Source organism: Phyllobates terribilis, unplaced genomic scaffold, assembly GCF_046119375.1.
Source record: "Phyllobates terribilis strain yellow unplaced genomic scaffold, ASM4611937v1 Scaffold_391__1_contigs__length_1789467, whole genome shotgun sequence".
Taxonomy (NCBI): domain Eukaryota; kingdom Metazoa; phylum Chordata; class Amphibia; order Anura; family Dendrobatidae; genus Phyllobates; species Phyllobates terribilis.
In genome coordinates, this window is record NW_027363151.1 from 1,022,707 (window position 1) to 1,044,857 (window position 22,151).

The following is a 22,151-nucleotide window of genomic DNA, read 5'->3' on the forward strand; positions in this document are numbered from 1 at the left end:
ATCTGCATACCAGCCGTGTTTGCTTATATCCACCAGTCTGTGCCAGCCTAACCTGCCTGTTCCTGAGTCCCAGTGTGTACTGGGTCCTATCCCGCCTGTGTTCCTACCTGCTAGTGCCTCCCTGTCTGCACTCTAGCTGCGCTTGCCTTTACCCGCCTGCCTGCATACCAGTCGTGCCTGCCTATACCCTCCAGTCTGTGTGCCAGCCTACCAGCCTGTTCCTGTATTCCCCTGTGTGGGTCAACAGCCGTGTCCGGGGTCTGTCCTGGAGTAGCACCTGGTCCCTCTGCTCGGTTCCTCCTTGGTGCACTGGCGTCGTATGCCGTCGTGCGACCCTGGTCGGATCGGGTGAATACTTAGTCACGCCCCTCCAGGCATTCACTCTCCGGCACGGTCCAGTGGAATCACTACTATCACACGCACACGCCGCTCAGCCCGGGCGTGTGCATAACACAATTGGAACAAATTAGACACTCTATCCTAAGTCACCTGAAAGACACCTCCCTAGAAATTACTACTAATGACTTTAATTGCTTAGTGAGGGCCACGAGGACGTCATCATCTATCTCTTTCTTATACAATGCAATGAGGGATGTGATGTTGGGAGTAAATACTGATTTTTTTTTCAAACACTGGGAGAAACAATTTAATGATCAAGAAATTGGAGTTAAGATAAGAAAAGGTTGGGGAAAAACAGTAAAGCAATAACTAATGAGATGTGGAGAGAAACCCAATTTAAGATCATTCATAAAGCAAGATCCGCCTTTGATCTCCCCAAAACGCACATTAAACCTGATAGAATTACTTATTGTCCTAAATGTAAAACACCTTCTACGGACTTGTTACATGGACTTTTGGCTGTGTTCAAAACTATGCATCTTCTGGGGGGCTATTCTAGATTGCATTAAAGAAATGTGGAACTTTAAAACACAACTCCCTCTTACGATGATATTGTTTCACTGCTGGCCTAGAGAGAAAACGAAAGAAGGAAGTCCCTCGTTTAAGATCCCTCCATTATTCTATGTTTTGGTTCTATTGGCAAAGCGTATGTTACTAGGCTGCTGGTTGGAACCTTCAATCCCGACTTTACAGGATTTCACCTTACAATTAAAAAATCTATTATATTTAGAAAGAATAAAAGCAGAAAAAAATAAGAAACTCATGAGCAAATACTTGGTTAAATGGAAAACTTTTATTGGAAAACACTGTAATCAAGGAGAAATCACATATTGTAACGTCGTTTGTTAACTCTGTTTGGTATCACACTGAGAGATTGAGAGGGTCCCCAGGAAAACTCCTACAAGATCCAACAAATGATTCATAGAATCATAGAATGGTAGAGTCATCTGGTCCAACCCCCTGCTCAAAGCAGGATTCACTAGATCATCTCAGACAGATGTCTGTCCAGCCTCTGTTTGAAGACGTCCATTGAAGGGGAACTCACCACCTCTCGTGGCAGCCTGTTCCCCTCATTTATCACCCTCACTGTCAAAAAGTTTTTTCTAATATCTAATCTGTCTCCTCCCATTCAGTTTCCTCCCATTGCTTCTAGTCTTTCCTTGTGCAAATGAGAATAAAGATGATCCTTCTACAATGTGACAGCCCTTGAGGTATTTGTAGACAGCTATTAAGTCTCCTCTCAGTCTACTTTTTTGCAAGCTAAACATTCCCTAATCCTGTAACTGTTCCTCATAGGACATGCTTTGCAGATCGGTCACCATTCTGGTCGCTCTACTCTGAACTTGCTCCAGTTTGTCAATGTCTTTTTTAAAATGTGGTGCCCAAAACTGGACACAGTATTCCAGATGAGGTCTGACCAAAGAGGAGTAAAGTGCGATAATGACTTCACGTGATCTAGACTGTATGCTTCTGTTAATACATCCCAGAATTATATTTGCCTTTTTTGCAGCTGCATCACACTGTTGACTCATGTTCAGTCTATGATCTATTAGTATACCTAAGTCTTTTTGTATTCTTATTCTGCAAATATTGTTTGATACATAAGAATCTATTGGGAAAAGTAATAGATATTAGAACACATAATGAGAAACCAACTTGCATAAAGGTGTGAAATGGTTAGACATAGATTAATAATCAATAGCATGTAGATCAGGGAAAGGAAGGAGGATGAGAATAAGAACAAATTAGAAAGGAAGGATTGGTCTATGTCACAAGGTATGGCTGAAAGCTCAAGAATCAACAGCAAGACCCATTTGGATTGATTTTTTCTTGTGTTTATGTTTGGATGTGTTTTGTATTATCTTTACAATAAAACCAATAAAATGTTAAAAAAAAAATAATAATAAAACTATGGGAGGCCATGAAGGCCTATGTTAGAGGAACACTTATAAGAGATATTATTATATACAAAGCTAAAATTAAAGAATTCACACAAGATCTCCAAAATGGGGTGCAACAGGCTGAGGTGCAATACACCCTAAACCCGTCAGCTGGTAATGGCCGGGAGTAAGAGGCAGCTCAGAGATTATTTCATGATCATCTTATCTCTAAGGCGGAAAACAAGCAGTTCTTTACAAACCAAAAATATTATGAACAGGGGGAAAGTGTGGGCATCTTCTCTCTACCGTAGATAAATCACAGGAGGATCCATCTTATGTCACGGAAAATGGAGACGCCACATCAGGAAACAATGTGCTAAATGCCTTTCATACTTACTATTCTAATATTTATGAATCAAGATTTAGAGGAAATGAGGATGAACTTGGATTGTTTCTTGAGGATATAAAATTACCTAAGTTTAAAGAGGAAAGTAGCTCCTTCCTAGAAAACCCACTGTATGAACTTGAGGATGCATTACAGTCCATTGCCAATGAAAAGGCACTGGCTCTGATGGACTGTCATGTGAATTTTTTAAAAAAATATAAGGTTCTCCTAATCCCTAAACTATTAGATACTTTTAATGAAGCATTAGAATCGGGTCACATACCAAAATCTATGCTGTCATATCGTCCCATTTTTGTTCTATTGGTAGACACTAAAATTATTGCAAAGGCCCTGGCAAATAGATTATTTCACATTATTACAGAGATTATTCATCAGGATCAATCAGGCTTTATGCCAAACTGGTCCACAGCAATGAATTTACGAAGGCTTTTTTTGAATATTCAGAAACCAGATGTAATAATAAGACATAAAGCTATTCTTTCTTTCTCTCAAAGCGGCTAAAGCATTTGATGGCGTAGAATGGATATACCTGTAGGAGGTTCTGAAAAGGTTTGGGGTGGGTTCCAAATTCCTATCATACATACAGGTTTTGTACTTGGGACCTCAGACTAAAATAAGAACTAACGGTCTCTTATCTGCTTCAATCACGTTGGGGAGGGGCACATGGCACGGATGCCCCGTCTCCCCTTCTTCTCGCGATGGCCATTGAACCTTTGGCCTATATGTTGAGTGCTAGTCCGGATATTGTAGGCTTTAAATATGGTATCTTAGATGAATGATTTTCACTCTATGCTGACGATTTACTGATATATATATATATATATATATATATACACAGTTGAAACCAGAAGTATACACTATATAAAAAGACACATATGCATACTTTTCTCAATATCTGACATTAGTGATGAGCGAGCATGCTTGTTTAACCCTTTAAATGAGCACGCTCGGGTACTCGCAGAGTAGTTTCGGCGTGCTCGGCATTTCAGTTGAAGCAACTGCGTCTGCATGTGTCGCAGCTGTAACACAGCTGTGATATATGCAGGGATTGCCTGTTTGTTAGGCAATCCCTTCATGTGTCACACACGTATAAGAGCAGCGGATGATGGCGGAAGCTGGTAAGATTGTGTCAATATCCACCATGAAACGAGTACTGTATCAACATGGGCTGAAAGGCCACTCTGCCAGGAAGAAGCCATTACTCCAAAAGAAACATAAAAAAGGAAGATTAACATTTGCAAGTGCACACAGGAATACAGACCTTAATTTTTGGATATATGTCCTGTGGTCTGATGAAACTAAAATTGAACTTTTTGGGCATAATGACCATTGTTGCGTTTGGAAGAAAAAGGAAGAAGCTTGGAAGCCTAAGAACACCATCCCAACTGTGAAACACGGGGTGTCAGCATCATGTTGTGGGTTTGTTTTGCTGCAGGAGGGACTGGTGCACTTCACAAAATAGATGGCATCATGAGAAAAGAAGATTATGTGGCAATACTGAAGCAGGATCTGAAGACATCAGTCAGGAAGTTAAAGCTTGGGCGGAAATGGGTCTTCCAAATGGACAATGACCGAAAGCATACTGCCAAAATGATAACAAAGTGGCTTAAGGATAGCAAAGTCAATGTTTTGGAGTGGCCGTCACAAAGCCCTGATCTCAATCCTATTGAAGATTTATGAGCAAAGCTGAAAAAGCAGGTGCGAGCAAAGGTGACCTATAAACCTGGATCAGTTACAGCAGTTTTGTCAGTAGGAATGGGCCCAAATTCCAACCAACTATTGTGAGTAGCTTGTGGAAGGATATCCCAAACTTTTGACCTAAGTCATTCAGTTTAAGAGCAATGGTACCAAATACTAATGAAATGTATGGAAACTTTTGACTTTGCAGTAAGTTATAAAAATTCCTTAAAACATTCTCGCTCTCACTTTCTGGCGTTTGGCAAATATTATAAATTATGGTGATCCTAATTGACCTAAAACGGGAAAGGTTTATTCTGATTTCATGTCAGATATTGAGAAAAACATCATATGTGTCTTTTTATATAGAGTATGTAAAGTTCTGATTTCTACTGTAGGTGATATCCAGAAGTCTATTGATCCTATTCTGAACATTATTGGAGAGTTTGGTGAAAGGTCAGGACTGTCCATTAATTGGGATAAGTCGGTTATTCTACCATTTGATGATATCCCTAATTCGAGCATATTAGAACCTAGACGAATACAAACGGTTGAGAAATTCTAATACCGAGTATAAGTATAACGATAAGATCTCCGGATTACATTGCACTGAATCTATATCTTCTTCTGAAAAGTTTAAAAAGAAAATCGATGCGTGGTGGAGATTACCAATATCAGCTGTAGGAAGAGGGAACTTATTAAAAATTATATTGGTACATTCTGCATAATGCCCCTATTTGGATCCATAATTCCCATTTTCAGAAAATTCATAGCAAGTTTCATTCTCTTATATGGAAAAAGAAATCGTCTAGGATAAAATGTGATTATCTACAAAGTGACAAGGAATCTGGTGGATTGGCGATTCCTAATGCACTAATATATTATATTGCAACATTTGGGTGGGTGGCAAAGCGCTGCAAACACAAATAGTATTAAGGGGTTAATTACCTCAGGACACCGTGGAATATTCCTATTCATATAGTGGAACTGAATGACCTCGCACACAAGAAATCAATATACCCTACACTTGCTCTACTCTACAAGGTCTGGGATAGGGGTAAAGATATAATGGAAATAGGAGACTGCAATGAATCTACACCTATATGGTTTAATAATAAATATGCAGAGGTCTATAAATTAGAGGGATTCCGGAGTTGGGTGGATAAAGGAATATATACGATATAAAACATATTGTCTGAAGGGATACTTAAGTGCTTTGATCAATTAAAGGGGGAATTTGGGTGACAAATAAACAATTGTATAAATATCTACAGTTTCGGCATTCATTTAATGCACAATCAAGATGGACGCCCTTTTGGGTAGAAAATAATACTTTTGTTAAGTTGGTATTAGAGAAGGGAAATCCTAAGGGTTGTATTTCTGATATTTACTGAGTCCTTCTTGATAATTATTTAAAAATATTTCCTTCTCCAGCTAGATAAAAATGGATGGAGATATAGGTCCAATTTCTGAGGATCAATGGAGAGCGGTATTAGAACTGGTACACCAATTATCTTTACATGAGGGTCAGAGATTCTCCCAGATCATATTAATACATAGGAAATATAAGACGCCTAGATTCCTATGTAACATAGGATACCGGACTGACGCTGAATGTCCAAGATGTAAAATGGATGCTACGGGCCTATTACATACGCTATGGGAATGCCGGGAGTTAGGTAAATACTGGGAAGGAGTTCTGTCTATTATAAAGAGGGTGTATAAAATAGATATTCAACCAGACCCAAAAAATGCCTATAAGGCATATTAGAGGATGATATGGAATTTGACCCAATTTCAATAGGGATTTCACATATTTTATTTCAAGCTAGGAAACATATTGCATCCAAATGGATTAACCCCTCACCTCCAGAAATGAGTGAACTCAAAAATAGGATAAATAATATTATCAGATTAGAAAAAGGGGTATATTAAAAACAAAACTGAATGAATACATTTGAGAAAATATGGGGCTTATGGTTGGATACACCTGGAATGCCATCAAGGGGGTTATTGTTGGAGAGACAATGACTTATGGGGGAGGGGGGTATTGGTGAGGTCTAATGTTTCATTGAAATGTGTATTGGAATTCCTTAACATGTGGTATGGGTAATATAGCACACCTATATGTATATGGGATTATAATGTTTATTACAATATTATGGTTATATAAGAGATTTCAAGAATGTGGAATGTTAATTGTAAGATATAGTATCTGCAAGTTATCAGACGGTAATGGGCAAGCTGAAAGGATATACAGGAGAGATGCATGTAGGTCATCCCTATGGTATGTTATTTTATTTCATTATTGTATAAACTGATTTCTTGTTTTATCCAAAAAAAGACTAGTGAAAAAAATCTCAAAAGTGTATTGGATTAAAAAAAAAAAGATCACGAAAAAAGGTTCTCCACTGTGTGGGTTCTCTTGTGACTATCAAGAATCATTTTACGATTAAAACATTTCCCACATTCTGAACATGAAAAAGGCTTCTCACCTGTGTGAGTTCTATGGTGATTAACAAGATCTGATTTCTGGTTAAAACATTTCCCACATTCTGAACAGGAAAAAGGCTTCTCCCCTGTGTGAGTTCTCTGGTGCTTAACCAAAGCTGATTTATCGTTAAAACATTTCCCACATTCTGAACATAAAAAAGGCTTCTCCCCTGTGTGACTTCTCTGGTGTTTAACCAAAGCTGATTTAAGGTTAAAACATTTCCCACATTCTGGACATGAAAAAGGCTTCTCCCCTGTGTGGGTTCTCTGGTGCCTAATCAAAACTGATTTTTGGTTAAAACATTTCCCACATTCTGAACAAGAAAAAGGCTTCTCCCCTGTGTGGGTTCTCTTGTGGCAATCAAGAATCATTTTACGATTAAAACATTTCCCACATTCTGAGCATGAAAAAGGCTTCTCTCCTGTGTGAGTTCTTTGGTGACTAACAAGATCTGATTTCTGGTTAAAACATTTCCCACATTCTGAACAGGAAAAGGGCTTCTCTCCTGTGTGAGTTATCTGGTGTCTATCAAGATGCACTTTCTGGTTAAAACATTTCCCACATTCTGAACATGAAAAAGGCTTCTCCCCTGTGTGAGTTCTCTGGTGACGAACAAGATCTGATTTCTGGTTACAACATTTCCCACATTCTGTACATGAAAATGAATTCTCCACTGCGTGGATTCTCTGCCGATTAACAAAAACTGATTTCTGGTTAAAACATTTTCCACATTTGGAATAAAAAAATCTATTATCCATTGTGTGTATTTTTTGATGTTTAAGAATATGCTTTTTGAGGGTAAAACGGTTTCCATTTTCTGAATGTGAAAATGATTTCTTTGCATTAGGAGCAGTTTGTATTACAATGCTTATTTTATTTTGATTTTCCTTAGTAGTCGGTAATGAATCAGAAGACCGGACCTGTTTCATAGGATCAGATGATAGATCATTGCGTTGAAGGAATGATGGTATATCTGGAGTAATGGCATTCACTTCATATGTATCCTGTGGGATCTCAAGATCATCCAATTTAAAAATCTTCGGACCACCTGATCTTCTGGTACAGTCATCTGCCAAGAAAAAAAAAACAAATTATTAATTTTGAATAAAATATCCTTGAAATTTTTTTTTTTTTAACATTTCTACTTAAAATGTCTAAACAAACACATCCCTGGGCTACATGCTAATCCAGGGAAATGAAGAGATATATGCTGAAGCTTAAAAATCAATTTTATTAGACACAAATCTAAAAAATAGAGGATTTTAAATATTCCTATATTTTTTAGATTTGTGTCTAATAAAATAGATTTTTAAACTTGAGCATATATCTCTTCATTTTCCCGGACTAGCATGTAGCCCAGGGATGTGTTTGTTTAGATTGATTTAGAAGTGGTATGCAATCTTTATTTATTTTTCTATGGGATTCTTGTGATAATTGTACTTAAAATGTCAGTAGAAATGGGAAGTTATTGACAGAATGACAGTTCACAGTCTAATAGAAAACCTCATAGGATGAACCAGTAGAGCGTGGTGTCCAACTGTTTGTTCTTTCAGCCTCCAAAATATGGAATAAAAAGCCATCAAACAATGTTACGTAGGCAAAAATGATACCAATAAAAACTTCTACTCATCTCACAAAAAACAAGTCCCCACTCAAGTCAAACAGAGGTTTCCACATTATTAGATTCTCAAAGGCTCTTTAGAATCAACATGGCTTCCATAAACCAATCCAGCAAAATCCGCTCTTTCGAAGTCAAATCCCCCCTCGCTTCTGTGCCCAAACAACATTTAGCATCCATGTATTTGGCATTACTATAGTGAGAAGAACTCACTTAATTTACGGTGTGTGTGTCCTGGAGCACAATCTGGGCACTATGTGTTTGGTAAAAAATGGCCAATGTGCAATTTTTACTCTCCAACATCCACTGAGTGCTAATTTTCAGAAAGTGACTGTGGAGTCAAAATAATCAAAACTTTTATAGATTAATTCACTGAGGGTTATAATTTCCAAAATGAATTCACTTTATGGGGATTTTTACTACCCGGGTTTTCTGATATTTTGTCATATTAGGGCTTCTGCAAATGGTGGGTCCCATCTCCTCTGGGATCTGCTCCCCCAACGTCTGCTTCTGTCACCAGTAGAGAAATTTTTACCGCACACTCATCCTGCAGGCCGCGCTGGTGATGGAGGAGACGTCAGAACCAGAAGCTCTGGGCGGCGCAGGCTCTTCGCAGCCACTAAGATTAGGGTGCCTGGGACCTGTAGTACCATCCAGTCTGGCAGTATGGGTGTGTGTGCTGTCCAGCTGGAGTAATCTGCTCCCTGCTTCAGCCAACTGGAAAGCACCGGACCCTACTAAAGCTGGAAGCATATTGCTGGAAGCTGCCAGATACAGCCTTGTTCTCCTCTGGTTCAGTTCTCTGTGCTCAGCTCCCGGCTTGTGTGTTTGTTTCCTCTTGTGATCCCGGCCCGTTTACTGACTACTCTCGTGTCTTCTGATTCTGTATTTTCTCTGCCCTCATGGTTCTGACCCGGCTAACGGACTATTCTTCCTGCCATCTCACACCACAGAACAGCAGGTAACACCGTGGCCCAAGCCTAGGGGGTCTCTGTGTAAGTCCAGATCCATACAGAGGGGTTAAATAAGTGATGAGCCAAGCAATCCCTGGGATCTGGAAAATGAAGTAGATAGCGCCAAGCCTGTTTGTGGTGGCCATCTTTTGAGCTGCCATGTGATCAAGAACACTGCCCCCAATACATTGTGTCCGAAAACTATCCCAGCAAGATCTGCATTCAAATAGCTAAATGTCACTTCTTCTCTTCTTAACCTGCCATGTGCCCAGACAGTAGTGTACAGCTGTATATAGGGTATTGTCGGATTCAAGAGAAGTTGGAATATAATTTGTAAGCTCCATTTGTTTCCTATTATCCTTTGTGAAGAATCTCAAAGTTATCACCACATAAAGTGACACGTTAGATTAGAAAAATGGGACCGGATTAAAATGCAAAACTGGCTGCGGGAAGGGGTTAAATCAGAGTATTTTGGACACTAACTACTATAGTCAAAAACTGTGACTATAGACAATAACATCTACTGAAACGATCAAACTCAACAGTCTTCATCAGTAAGTAGTGAGTAACTAGTGGTGAAACCTCTCTGTGGTAATTAGAGTATGGGGCTCGGTGGGTCTTGGCAATCTAAACTACCGTAAGGACCAATATTTTCTATCCGATGAGTTTCAAGAAGAAATATAAGACATTCAAAGAGAACTTATTATAATACTGCAGAGTTGAGGTGTCTTAAATTTACATCTCGGACATTTGGAAAAAGCAATGGAGAACGTTTTTCAAAGACTACCAGGGTGTAATGAGTCTCACATAAGTGAGGCAGGCCGATCTCACCACAACCTGTAAAAAAAAGAAATTTTTTTATTCTATGTTAGATCCCCAACAACAATGTATATTTGGGGAGAGACCTCCAACAATAAACTGGAGTTTAGAGAAAATATTAGTGCCCCCATTTCAGGAGAGATTGTGCAGTAATCTGAATTCCTTAGGATCGAAAACATAATGGAATTTATGATGTGGAGTGAATCCATGAAACCAGGGCTCGAGCCAACACATCACCTGCAGGCGGGAATAAATGTATATTACAGCCATCAGCCACGCACAGCTTAGAGATATATCATGGCCCAGGTGTAATGTTTTTTGTATAGTTTATCACAATTATGTTTGAAGTTAGATTTAAAATAAATTTTAAAGTTTAGATAAAAGGAAACTCTGCTGTTATTGCATCATTACCCTCCGCTTTCTCTTACAGACCCATCATATTTTTCTTTAAGTGATTTTCTCACTTGTCAGCACATTCTACGTACGCTGTCATTTGGCTTTGTATTTTACAGATCTGGACAGGTAACGGTCAGCGTCTCCTAATCCCAGGGGATAGGTGGATCCTCCAGGTTGTAAGTTCTATAGAAAAGGGCTTTCCCAATTCACAAAGTAATTTGAACATTTTCAGATGGTGGCGAATGTTATGCTCTAGCGGCAAAATGCTGATCACAGGATTGTGATACGGCCGGACTACACCACTGATAAAGCAGCCACAGCCGGTGACGGAGAAGACTATATGACCTTTCTGCATTTAGTGGCTACTACTCACCTGGGTAGTCATATGTAGGAATCTCCTCTTTACAACGCTCATCACCCCTCACATATGTCTCTGTAGTATTAATATGGGTCAGATCTTCACCCTGAAACAAACATTGTAAAAGTCACAGACAGATGGAGAAGTCACATCTATGATCAGCTCTAATCCTGCCATCTCCACCGTCCTCATTACACAAGTATAAAACATATAATACTGGTGGATAAAACAAGACTGAACACAAGACCTTCACATCATAGGGGAGATCTCATGACACCTTCTCTCCATCTACCTGATGATCCTGAGGAACATTGGGATCTTCTTGCTTACAGTCCTGTGGAAGAAGAGGACGGGGACATCTCTCTGGTGTTGTCCTCTTACTGGATAGATCTGGAGGAAACACATAAGGGGCTGAATTCATTCTTTACATACAGATAATTATAGGTCGTGTGTATTTAGTCCTGTCTATTACCTGGTGATGTAAGGGGCTGGGGAACCTCCATCATGATGTCCTTGTACAGATCTTTGTGTCCTTCTAAATACTCCCACTCCTCCATGGAGAAATAGATGGCAACATCTTGACACCTTATAGGAACCTGACACATACAATGATATCATCATCCCCCGATCCCTTCATAGCGTTACTGTATAATGTCCCAGCATTCCCAGCAGTGTCACCTCTCCAGTCAGCAGATCAAGCATCTTGTAGGTGAGTTCTAGGATCTTCTGGTCATTGATGTCCTCATGTATGAAGGGGTGAGGTGGAGGCCCCGTGATTGGGCTCAGAGGTCTTCTCCATTCCTCAGACATAGGGTCCTGACGGCGCTCACTAGAGGTCTTCTTCACTACTGTGTAATCCTGGTTATGGACAGACACATTAATAAATCTCCCTCCAGACATTTCCAGAGTCCTCACCTCTCCAGTTCTGTCCATCTGTTATTCCCATAGATAAGAATGATGTAATGTGACGTCATCAGAATCTCTCACCTCTCCAGTAAGCCGGAAGAGGATCTCTAGGGTGAGGTGTAATATCCTCTCCGCCATCTTGTGTCTGTCCATATCCATCCTTGATGGGTAAAATCAGGAAAATTCTCTTCTATAAAAGATCTGAGAGGATCCGAAATTGTAGAGACCTGAATGAGAAGAAGATGAGCCGATGTACCATCATAAATATCCTGTGTAATAATACAATTACTGGAGATAATAAGGGAAGCATATTAGGATTATTTATTATTTTACAGTATTTAGTTTTCTTCTTTACATCTACAGTAGTAATAAAACCTATATATCTTAGGCCACAGACAACAAGCAGTTTCTTCCTCGGAGTCTGCAGCTGAACACGTTTCTCATAGACTCATCTTCCTTATCGCTAATTCTCATCTCATTTACAGACACTGGAATCGGTATTATCAATAGTGCAGGAGATATTCATTACACGTGACATGAGAAATAACTAATTCATGAGGAGGACGACATCTTCATCTTCTACTACAGTCTCTAGAAACATATTTGGCCAGAGTCCGTCACTGACTACATATCCACCGGACGTCTATATGAATGTCTCCCGTCTTTCCTGGTCTGTAATCTTCTATCTCGTTAGATCTTATGTCTCATTCACACATAGAAGTTTGAGGCTTTTAGAAAACCTTTTTTGTTTTCACAAACATCTCGGACAGAAATTATTTGATACCAAAGCCTCCATGTACAGTGTTTTATGGAGTTTATTTCTGGCCTTAGGCTTTCCTATATTGCAAGAAAAACACCAGAAAAAAAGCAGATATTAAAATGTTTCAAAAGAAAATTGGTACCAACAATTCTTGTAAAAAGAAAAAAACATGAAAAAAGACATTTTCTTATTTTTTAATACATTAAACATTTAAGGAAAACAAAAAACCTCTTTTGGGCATCAGAACATAGATGTACACTGCGGGGATGGCACAGGTGCGGCTGCAACAAAAACCCTGGCAGTTTACCCACTTGCTGCTGTCAAAAGCAAACATGGCATTTAAGAAGCTTTAGTAGAGTTTTGCTGAATGTTCCTCCTCCCCCAAGGTCTTGATAATATGGGGCCTGCCCGTTACAACGATGCATAAATGTCTAATAATGTTCTCTGGACCTGCAATGTACAAAAGTCTATTAGGCCCTGCCAGAGGCAAAGTCCAATAAACTTTTAACGCCCCCATACACATTAGACTAAATGTGCATGATAGCACTGATTTCGGGGGGTTTAGTCAACAATATAATGTATTTGGGGACCTCCTGACAAATGATGTCTGGGCAGAGAAGGATCTGGTATCCTGAATTTAAGTGGATAATCCGTTTGTTCTTTCTGTAGATAATCCTCCGCTAGAGAAGTCTGGAGGTGACTCTCATACAGATCACAGGAAAACTGGAATATTTGTGTGATTGGGGGAGTCGGGAGAGATAACCGTCTGCCAAATGACCGTTCAGCCAACACTTATCTCATGTGTATGGGGCCGTTAGTATTACACTGACAGGCAGTGATAATACACGGCACTACAGTAGTACAGTCATGGCCAAAAGTTTTGAGAATGACACCAAAATTATATTTTCACATGATCTGCTGGCCTCTGGTTTTTATTAGTGTTTGTCTGATGTTTTTATCACATACAGAAATATAATTGCAATCATATTATGAGTACCAATAGGTTATATTGACAGTTAGAATGAGTTAATGCAGCAAGTCAATTTGCAGTGTTGCCCCTTCTTCTTCAAGACCTCTGTAATTCTCCCTGGCATGCTCTCAATCAACTTTTGGACCAAATCCTGATTGATAGCAGTCCATTCTTGCATAATCAATGCTTGCATTTTGCCAGAATTTGTTGGTTTTTGTTTGTCCACCCATCTCTTGATGATTGACCACAAGTTCTCAATGGGATTAAGATCTGGGGAGTTTCCAGGCCATGGACCCAAAATCTCTATGTTTTGTTCCATGAGCCATTTAGTTATCACCTTTGCTTTATGGCAAGGTGCTCCATCATGCTGGAAAAGGCATTGTTGGGCGCCAAACTGCTCTTGGACGGTTGGGAGAAGTTGCTCTTGGAGGACATTCTGGTACCATTCTTTATTCATGGCTGTGTTTTTAGGCAAGACTGTGAGTGAGCCGATTCCCTTGGCTGAGAAGCAACCCCACACATGAATGGTTTCAGGATGCTTTACAGTTGGCATGAGACAAGACTGGTGGTAGCGCTCACCTCTTCTTCTCCGAATAAGCTGTTTTCCAGATGTTACAAACAATCGAAAAGGGGATTCATCAGAGAAAATGACTTTGCCCCAGTCCTCAGCAGTCCACTCCCTGTACCTTTTGCAGAATATCAGTCGGTCCCTGATGTTTTTTCTGGAGAGAAGTGGCTTCTTTGCTGCCCTCCTTGAAACCAGCCCTTGCTCAAAGAGTCTCCGCCTCACAGTGTGTGCAGAAGCACTCACACCAGCCTGCTGCCATTCCCGAGCAAGCTCGGCACTGCTGGTAGTCCGATCCCGCAGCTGAAACAGTTTTAAGATAAAGGTCCTGGCGCTTGCTGGTCTTTCTTGGGTGCCCTGGAGCCTTTTTGACAACAATGGAAGCTCTCTCCTTGAAGTTCTTGATGATGCGATAGATTGTTGACTGAGGTGCAAACTTTGTAGCTGCGATACTCTTCCCTGTTAGGCCATTTTTGTGCAGTGCAATGATGGCTGCACGTGTTTCTTTAGAGATAACCATGGTTAACTGAAGAGAAACAATGATACCAAGAACCAGCCTCCTTTTAAAGTGTCCAGTGATGTCATTCTTACTTAATCATGACTGATTGATCGCCAGCCCTGTCCTCATCAACACCCACACCTGTGTTAATGGATCAATTACTAAAACGATGTTAGCTGCTCCTTTTAAGGCAGGACTGCAATGATGTTTAAATGTGTTTTGGGGGTTAAAGTTCATTTTCTGGGCAAATATTGACTTTGCAAGTACAGTAATTGCTGTTAAGCTGATCACTCTTTGACATTCAGGAGTATATGCAAATTGCCATTACAAAAAATGAAGCAGTAAACTTTGGAAAAATTACTATTTGTCTCATTCTTAATACTTTTGGCCATGACTGTACAGTGCATCACCGGAGCCATCAGAGGCTTGTATGTTGTATGATCGCACTAAGGAGAGCTGTTTCATAAAAGTTTTAAAAAAAGTTTAACATGAAAAAAAAAAATCAGTTTTAGCAACAAGAAACATCCGAAACTATAGGAACAACAGACTCACTGCACAATATTGGTTGAGTCAAGTCCATAACAACTTTACTATACTCTATTATCCTACAGACATCCTATACACAGTGGAGTAGACTGAAATCACAGATCCCAATATAAAACATAAATATAACCATATATATATAACCCGGACCAGATGGTATGGAGATGAATGAGGGAGACCAAAGTCCAAAAATAAACTTTACAAGAACTTGATATACATCAGTTAGCAGGCACAACACTTCATGGATGCTTCTTTTGTATTATGCAGACTCAAGAACCGGTTACACGTGTCGATACTTAACTTCTGTTACAAGCTACAACAGTCCAGCAAATCATTATAAGTAGGTCAAACATCCCCTGTGGGGACTATACGGGTAAGCTCAGCTCCCAGTTGATTTGTGAGTACCGTTTATAAGATGAAGTGTGTGTATAAAATATATATATATATATATATATATATATATATATATATATATATATATATATATATATATATATATATACACACACAGTACAGACCAAAAGTTTGGACACACCTTCTCATTTAAAGATTTTTCTGTATTTTCATGACTATGAAAATTGTACATTGACACTGAAGGCATCAAAACTATGAATTAACACATGTGGAATTATATACTTAACAAAAAAGTGTGAAACAACTGAAAATATGTTTATATTCTAGGTTCTTCAAAGTAGCCACCTTTTGCTTTGATGGCTGCTTTGCACACTCTTGGCATTCTCTTGATGAGCTTCAAGAGGTAGTCACCGGAAATGGTTTTCACTTCACAGGTGTGCCCTGTCAGGTGTAATAAGTGGGATTTCTTGCCTTATAAATGGGGTTGGGACCATCAGTTATGTTGTGCAGAAGTCTGGTGGATACACAGCTGATAGTCCTACTGAATAGACTGTTAGAATTTGTATTATGGCAAGAAAAAAGCAGCTAAGTAAAGAAAAACGAGTGGCCATCATTACATTTAGAAATGAAGGTCAGTCAGTGTGAAAAATTGGGAAAACTTTGAAAGTGTCCCCAAGTGCAGTTGCAAAAACCATCAAGCGCTACAAAGAAACTGGCTCACATGAGGACCGCCCCAGGAAAGGAAGACCAAGAGTCTCCTTTGCTTCTGAGGAGAAGTTTATCCGAGTCACCAGCAGCTCAGATTAGAGACCAGGTCAATGCCACACAGAGTTCTAGCAGCAGATACATCTCTACAACAACTGTTAAGAGGAGACTTTGGCAGCAGGCCTTCATGGTAAAATAGCTGCTAGGAAACCACTGCTAAGGACAGGCAACAAGCAGAAGAGACTTGTTTGGGCTAAAGAACACAAGGAATGGACGTTAGACCAGTGGAAATCTGTGCTTTGGTCTGATGAGTCCAAATTTGAGATCTTTGGTTCCAACCACAGTGTCTTTGTGCGACGCAGAAAAGGTGAACGGATGGACTCTACATGCCTGGTACCCACCATGAAGCATGGAGGAGGAGGTGTGATGGTGTGGGGGTGCTTTGCTGGTGACACTGTTGGGGATTTATTCAAAATTGAAGGCTTACTGAACCAGCATCGCTACCACAGCATCTTGCAGCGTCACGCTATTCCATCCGGTTTGCGTTTAGTTGGACCATCGTTTATTTTTCAACAGGACAATGACCCCAAACACACTTCCAGGCTGTGTAAGGGCTATTTGACCAAGAAGGAGAGTGATGAGGTGCTACGCCAGATGACCTGGCCTTCACAGTCACCAGACCTGAACCCAATCGAGATGGTATGGGGTGAGGTGGCAAAGGCAAAAGGGCCAACAAGGGCTAAGCATCTCTGGAAACTCCTTCAAGATTGTTGGAAGACCATTTCCGGTGATTACCACTTGAAGCTCATCAAGAGAATGCCAAGAGTGTGCAAAGCAGTCATCAAAGCAAAAGGTGGCTACTTTGAAGAACCTAGAATATAAGACATATTTTCAGTTGTTTCACACTTTTTTGTTAAGTATATAATTCCACATGTGTTAATTCATAGTTTTGATGCCTTCAGTGTGAATGTACAATTTTCATAGCCATGAAAATACAGAAAAATCTTTAAATGACAAAGTGTGTCCAAACTTTTGGTCTGTACTGTAAATCTAAGGCCCACTCTATGGATATTGAGTTCCCTGACAAATTCAAGAAACTTTTCACTCGTTCCTGACCAGATGATAAAAATGTCATCAATATATCTATACTATGTCCCGGTATATAGATGCCACCACTTATGATCATCTATGAATATTGTATTTTCCTCCCACCAGCCCAGGAATAGGTTAGCAGATGAGGGGGTACAGGGGCTCCCCACTGCAGTACCCCTGAGCTGGTGGAAGTACTTCCTGTCAAAAAGAAAGAAGTTATGAGTAAGAGTGAATTTTAGAAGATCCTCCATGAAGTCATTATGTCTGCTACACTCTATTGATCTCAATTTCAAGAAACGTCTTACTCCTCTGATATCATCCTCATGCGGTATATTACTGTACAAAGCCTCGATATCTAGTAAGGCCTGCTCCCCTACATGAGTGTATACATGCTCGAGGGTATACATGTAGGGGAGCAGGCAGAGGGAAAACCAACTCCAGAGGGATTATTCCAACTATAAAACCTCAGGTGGTACTGGGGGAACATTACACTGTGTGGGGGCATCATACATACGGCATAAGGGCCATAATGGGGGCATTACACTGTGTGGGGGCATCATACATACTGCATAAGGGGCATAATGGGGGTATTACACTGTGTAGGGGCATCATACATACTGCATAAGGGGCATAATGGGGGCATCATACATACTGCATAAGGGGCATTACACTGTGTGGGCATCATACATACTGCATAATGGAGGCATCATACATACTGCATAATGGGGGCATTACACAGTGTGGGGGCATCATACATACTGCATAAGGGGCATAATGGGGGCATTACACTGTGTGTGGGCATCATACATCCTGCATAAGGGGCATAATGGGGGCATTACACTGTGTGGGGCATCATACATACTGCATAAGGGGCATAATGGGGGTATTACACTGTGTGGGGGCATCATACATCCAGCATAAGGGGCATAATGGGGGCATTACACTGTGTGGGGGCATCATACATCCTGCATAAGGGGCATAATGGGGGCATTACACTGTGTGGGGGCATCATACATCCTGCATAAGGGGCATAATGGGGGCATTACACTGTGTGGGGGCATCATACATACTGCATAAGGGGCATAATGGGGGTGTTACACTGTGTGGGGGCATCATACATACTGCATAAGGGGCATAATGGGGGTGTTACACTGTGTGGGGGCATCATACATACTGCATAAGGGGCATAATGGGGGTGTTACACTGTGTGGGGGCATCATACATACTGCATAAGGGACATAATGGGGGCATTACACTGTGTGGGGGCATCATACATACTGCATAAGGGGCATAATGGGGGTATTACACTGTGTGGGGGCATCATACATCCTGCATAAGGGGCATAATGGGGGCATTACACTGTGTGGGGGGCATCATACATCCTGCATAAGGGGCATAATGGGGGCATTACACTGTGTGGGGGGCATCATACATCCTGCATAAGGGGCATAATGGAGGCATACATCCTGCATAAGGGGCATAATGGGGGCATTACACTGTGGGGGGCATCATACATACTGCATAAGGGGCATAATGGGGGCATTACACTGTGGGGGGGGCATCATACATCCTGCATAAGGGGCATAATGGGGGCATTACACTGTGTGGGGGGCATCATACATCCTGCATAAGGGGCATTACACTGTGTGGGGGGCATCATACATACTGCATAAGGGGCATAATGGGGGCATTACACTGTGTGGGGGGCATCATACATGCTGCATAAGGGGCATAATGGGGGCATTACACTGTGTGGGGGCATCATACATCCTGCATAAGGGGCATAATGGGGGCATTACACTGTGTGGGGGCATCATACATCCTGCATAAGGGGCATAATGGGGGCATTACACTGTGTGGGGGCATCATACATCCTGCATAAGGGGCATTACACTGTGTGGGGGGCATCATACATCCTGCATAAGGGGCATAATGGGGGCATTACACTGTGGGGGGGCATCATACATCCTGCATAAGGGGCATAATGGGGGCATTACACTGTGGGGGGGGCATCATACATCCTGCATAAGGGGCATAATGGGGGCATTATACTGTGGGGGGGCATCATACATACTGCATAAGGGGCATAATGGGGGCATTACACTGTGTGAGGGCATCATACATACTGCATAAGGGCATAACGGGGGCATTACACTGTGTGGGGGCATCATACATATTGCATAAGGGGCATAATATGGGTATTACACTGTGTGGGCATCATACATCCTGCATAAGGGGCATAATGGGGGCATTACACTGTGGGGGGGCATCATACATCCTGCATAAGGGGCATAATGGGGGCATTACACTGTGGGGGCATCATACATCCTGCATAAGGGGCATAATGGGGGCATTACACTGTGTGGAGGCATCATACATCCTGCATAAGGGTCATAATGGGGGCATTGCACTGTGTGGGGGCATCATACATCCTGCATAAGGGGCATAATTGGGGCATTACACTGTGTGGGGGCATCATACATCCTGCATAAGGGGCATAATGGGGCATCACACTGTGTGGGGGCATCATACATCCTGCATAAGGGGCATAATGGGGGAATTACACTGTGTGGGGGCATCATACATCCTGCATAAGGGGCATAATGGGAGCATTACACTGTGTGGGGGCATCATACATCCTGCATAAGGGGCATAATGGGGCATCACACTGTGTGGGGGCATCATACATCCTGCATAAGGGGCATAATGGGGGAATTACACTGTGTGGGGGCATCATACATCCTGCATAAGGTGCATAATGGGGGCATTACACTGTGGGGGGCATCATACATCCTGCATAATGGGGGCATTACACTGTGTGGGGGCATCATACATCCTGCATAAGGGGCATAATGGGGGCATTACACTGTGGGGGGCATCATACATACAGCATAAGGGGCATAATGGGGGCATTACACTGTGTGGGGCATCATACATCCTGTATAAGGGGCATAATGGGGGCATTACACTGTGTGGGGGGATCATACATATTGCATAAGGGGCATAATATGGGTATTACACTGTGTGGGCATCATACATCCTGCATAAGGGGCATAATGGGGGCATTACACTGTGTGAGGGCATCATACATACTGCATAAGGGCATAACGGGGGCATTACACTGTGTGGGGGCATCATACATATTGCATAAGGGGCATAATATGGGTATTACACTGTGTGGGCATCATACATCCTGCATAAGGGGCATAATGGGGGCATTACACTGTGGGGGCATCATACATCCTGCATAAGGGGCATAATGGGGGCATTACACTGTGTGGAGGCATCATACATCCTGCATAAGGGTCATAATGGGGGCATTACACTGTGTGGGGGCATCATACATCCTGCATAAGGGGCATAATTGGGGCATTACACTGTGTGGGGGCATCATACATCCTGCATAAGGGGCATAATGGGGCATCACACTGTGTGGGGGCATCATACATCCTGCATAAGGGGCATAATGGGGGAATTACACTGTGCGGGGGCATCATACATCCTGCATAAGGGGCATAATGGGAGCATTACACTGTGTGGGGGCATCATACATCCTGCATAAGGGGCATAATGGGGCATCACACTGTGTGGGGGCATCATACATCCTGCATAAGGGGCATAATGGGGGAATTACACTGTGTGGGGGCATCATACATCCTGCATAAGGTGCATAATGGGGGCATTACACTGTGGGGGGCATCATACATCCTGCATAAGGGGCATTACACTGTGTGGGGGCATCATACATCCTGCATAAGGGGCATAATGGGGGCATTACACTGTGTGGGGGCATCATACATCCTGCATAAGGGGCATAATGGGGGCATTACACTGTGTGGGGCATCATACATCCTGCATAAGGGGCATAATGGGGGCATTACACTGTGTGGGGGCATCATACATCCTGCATAAGGGACATAATGGGGGCATTACACTGTGGGGGGCATCATACATACAGCATAAGGGGCATAATGGGGGCATTACACTGTGTGGGGCATCATACATCCTGTATAAGGGGCATAATGGGGGCATTACACTGTGGGGCCTGTACTATGAGAACAATACGTTTCCTCCCTTCCTGTCTCCATAGTTGGGTCGTATGTATCTATTACAGGAAACAGAACAAAAACCTTATGATTCTTATAAAGGGGCAACACAAGACCCCAAAAGAGTCTCCGTGCTGAAGGGGTTAATGCCCCCTGCGCCCAGTAATGGGGGGTCTCCACATACCTCCACCTGCAGAGCCGCCACCACATATATGGCTGCTCTGTGCGCACAGGAGCTGTGATGAGGTCACAGGAGGGGAGGAGTCAGGGGTCACATGATCAGGGGCCTCAGTGGATGCAGGACTCTGCTGTGCTGGTTGTCATGGTGCTGGATGAGCTGAAGTTTATGTGTGGGGTCAGGAGGGGTTTACAGGGGGGATGTAGCAGAGCCGCGTGTGTACGAGGTGTACGGAGCAGAGCCGCGTGTGTACGAGGTGTACGGAGCGGAGCCGTGTGTGTACGAGGTGTACAGAGCAGAGCCGCGTGTGTACGAGGTGTACGGAGCGGAGCCGCGCGTGTACGAGGTGTACGGAGCGGAGCCGCGCGTGTACGAGGTGTACGGAGCGGAGCCGCGCGTGTACGAGGTGTACGGAGCGGAGCCGCGCGTGTACGAGGTGTACGGAGCGGAGCCGCGCGTGTACGAGGTGTACGGAGCGGAGCCGCGCGTGTAAGAGGTGTACGGAGCGGAGCCGCGCGTGTACGAGGTGTACG

The 22,151-nt window shown here is 42.2% G+C and overlaps 2 protein-coding genes across 4 annotated transcripts in view; both read right to left on the reverse strand.

Moving 5' to 3' along the window:
• LOC141224344 (uncharacterized) overlaps positions 1-22,151 on the reverse strand; it is an 859,055-nt gene that overhangs the window by 332,038 nt on the left and 504,866 nt on the right. The window lies entirely within an intron of this gene.
• On the reverse strand, positions 1,173-21,715 carry LOC141224333 (uncharacterized). Of its 3 annotated transcripts, none has more exons than XM_073666913.1 (7): positions 21,625-21,715; positions 11,988-12,133; positions 11,679-11,858; positions 11,473-11,596; positions 11,293-11,390; positions 11,016-11,106; positions 1,173-7,925 (listed from the first exon to the last, which is right to left on the reverse strand). In XM_073666913.1, exons 2-7 carry the CDS (start codon positions 12,063-12,065, stop codon positions 6,754-6,756), a joined length of 1,743 nt encoding a protein of 580 aa, XP_073523014.1. In that variant the 5' UTR covers positions 12,066-12,133; positions 21,625-21,715; the 3' UTR covers positions 1,173-6,753. The 3 variants fall into 3 exon arrangements, with proteins under 3 accessions (XP_073523014.1, XP_073523017.1, XP_073523016.1); XM_073666916.1 differs by having other exon boundaries at positions 11,988-12,107; positions 21,625-21,689; XM_073666915.1 differs by lacking the exon at positions 21,625-21,715 and adding an exon at positions 12,647-12,755.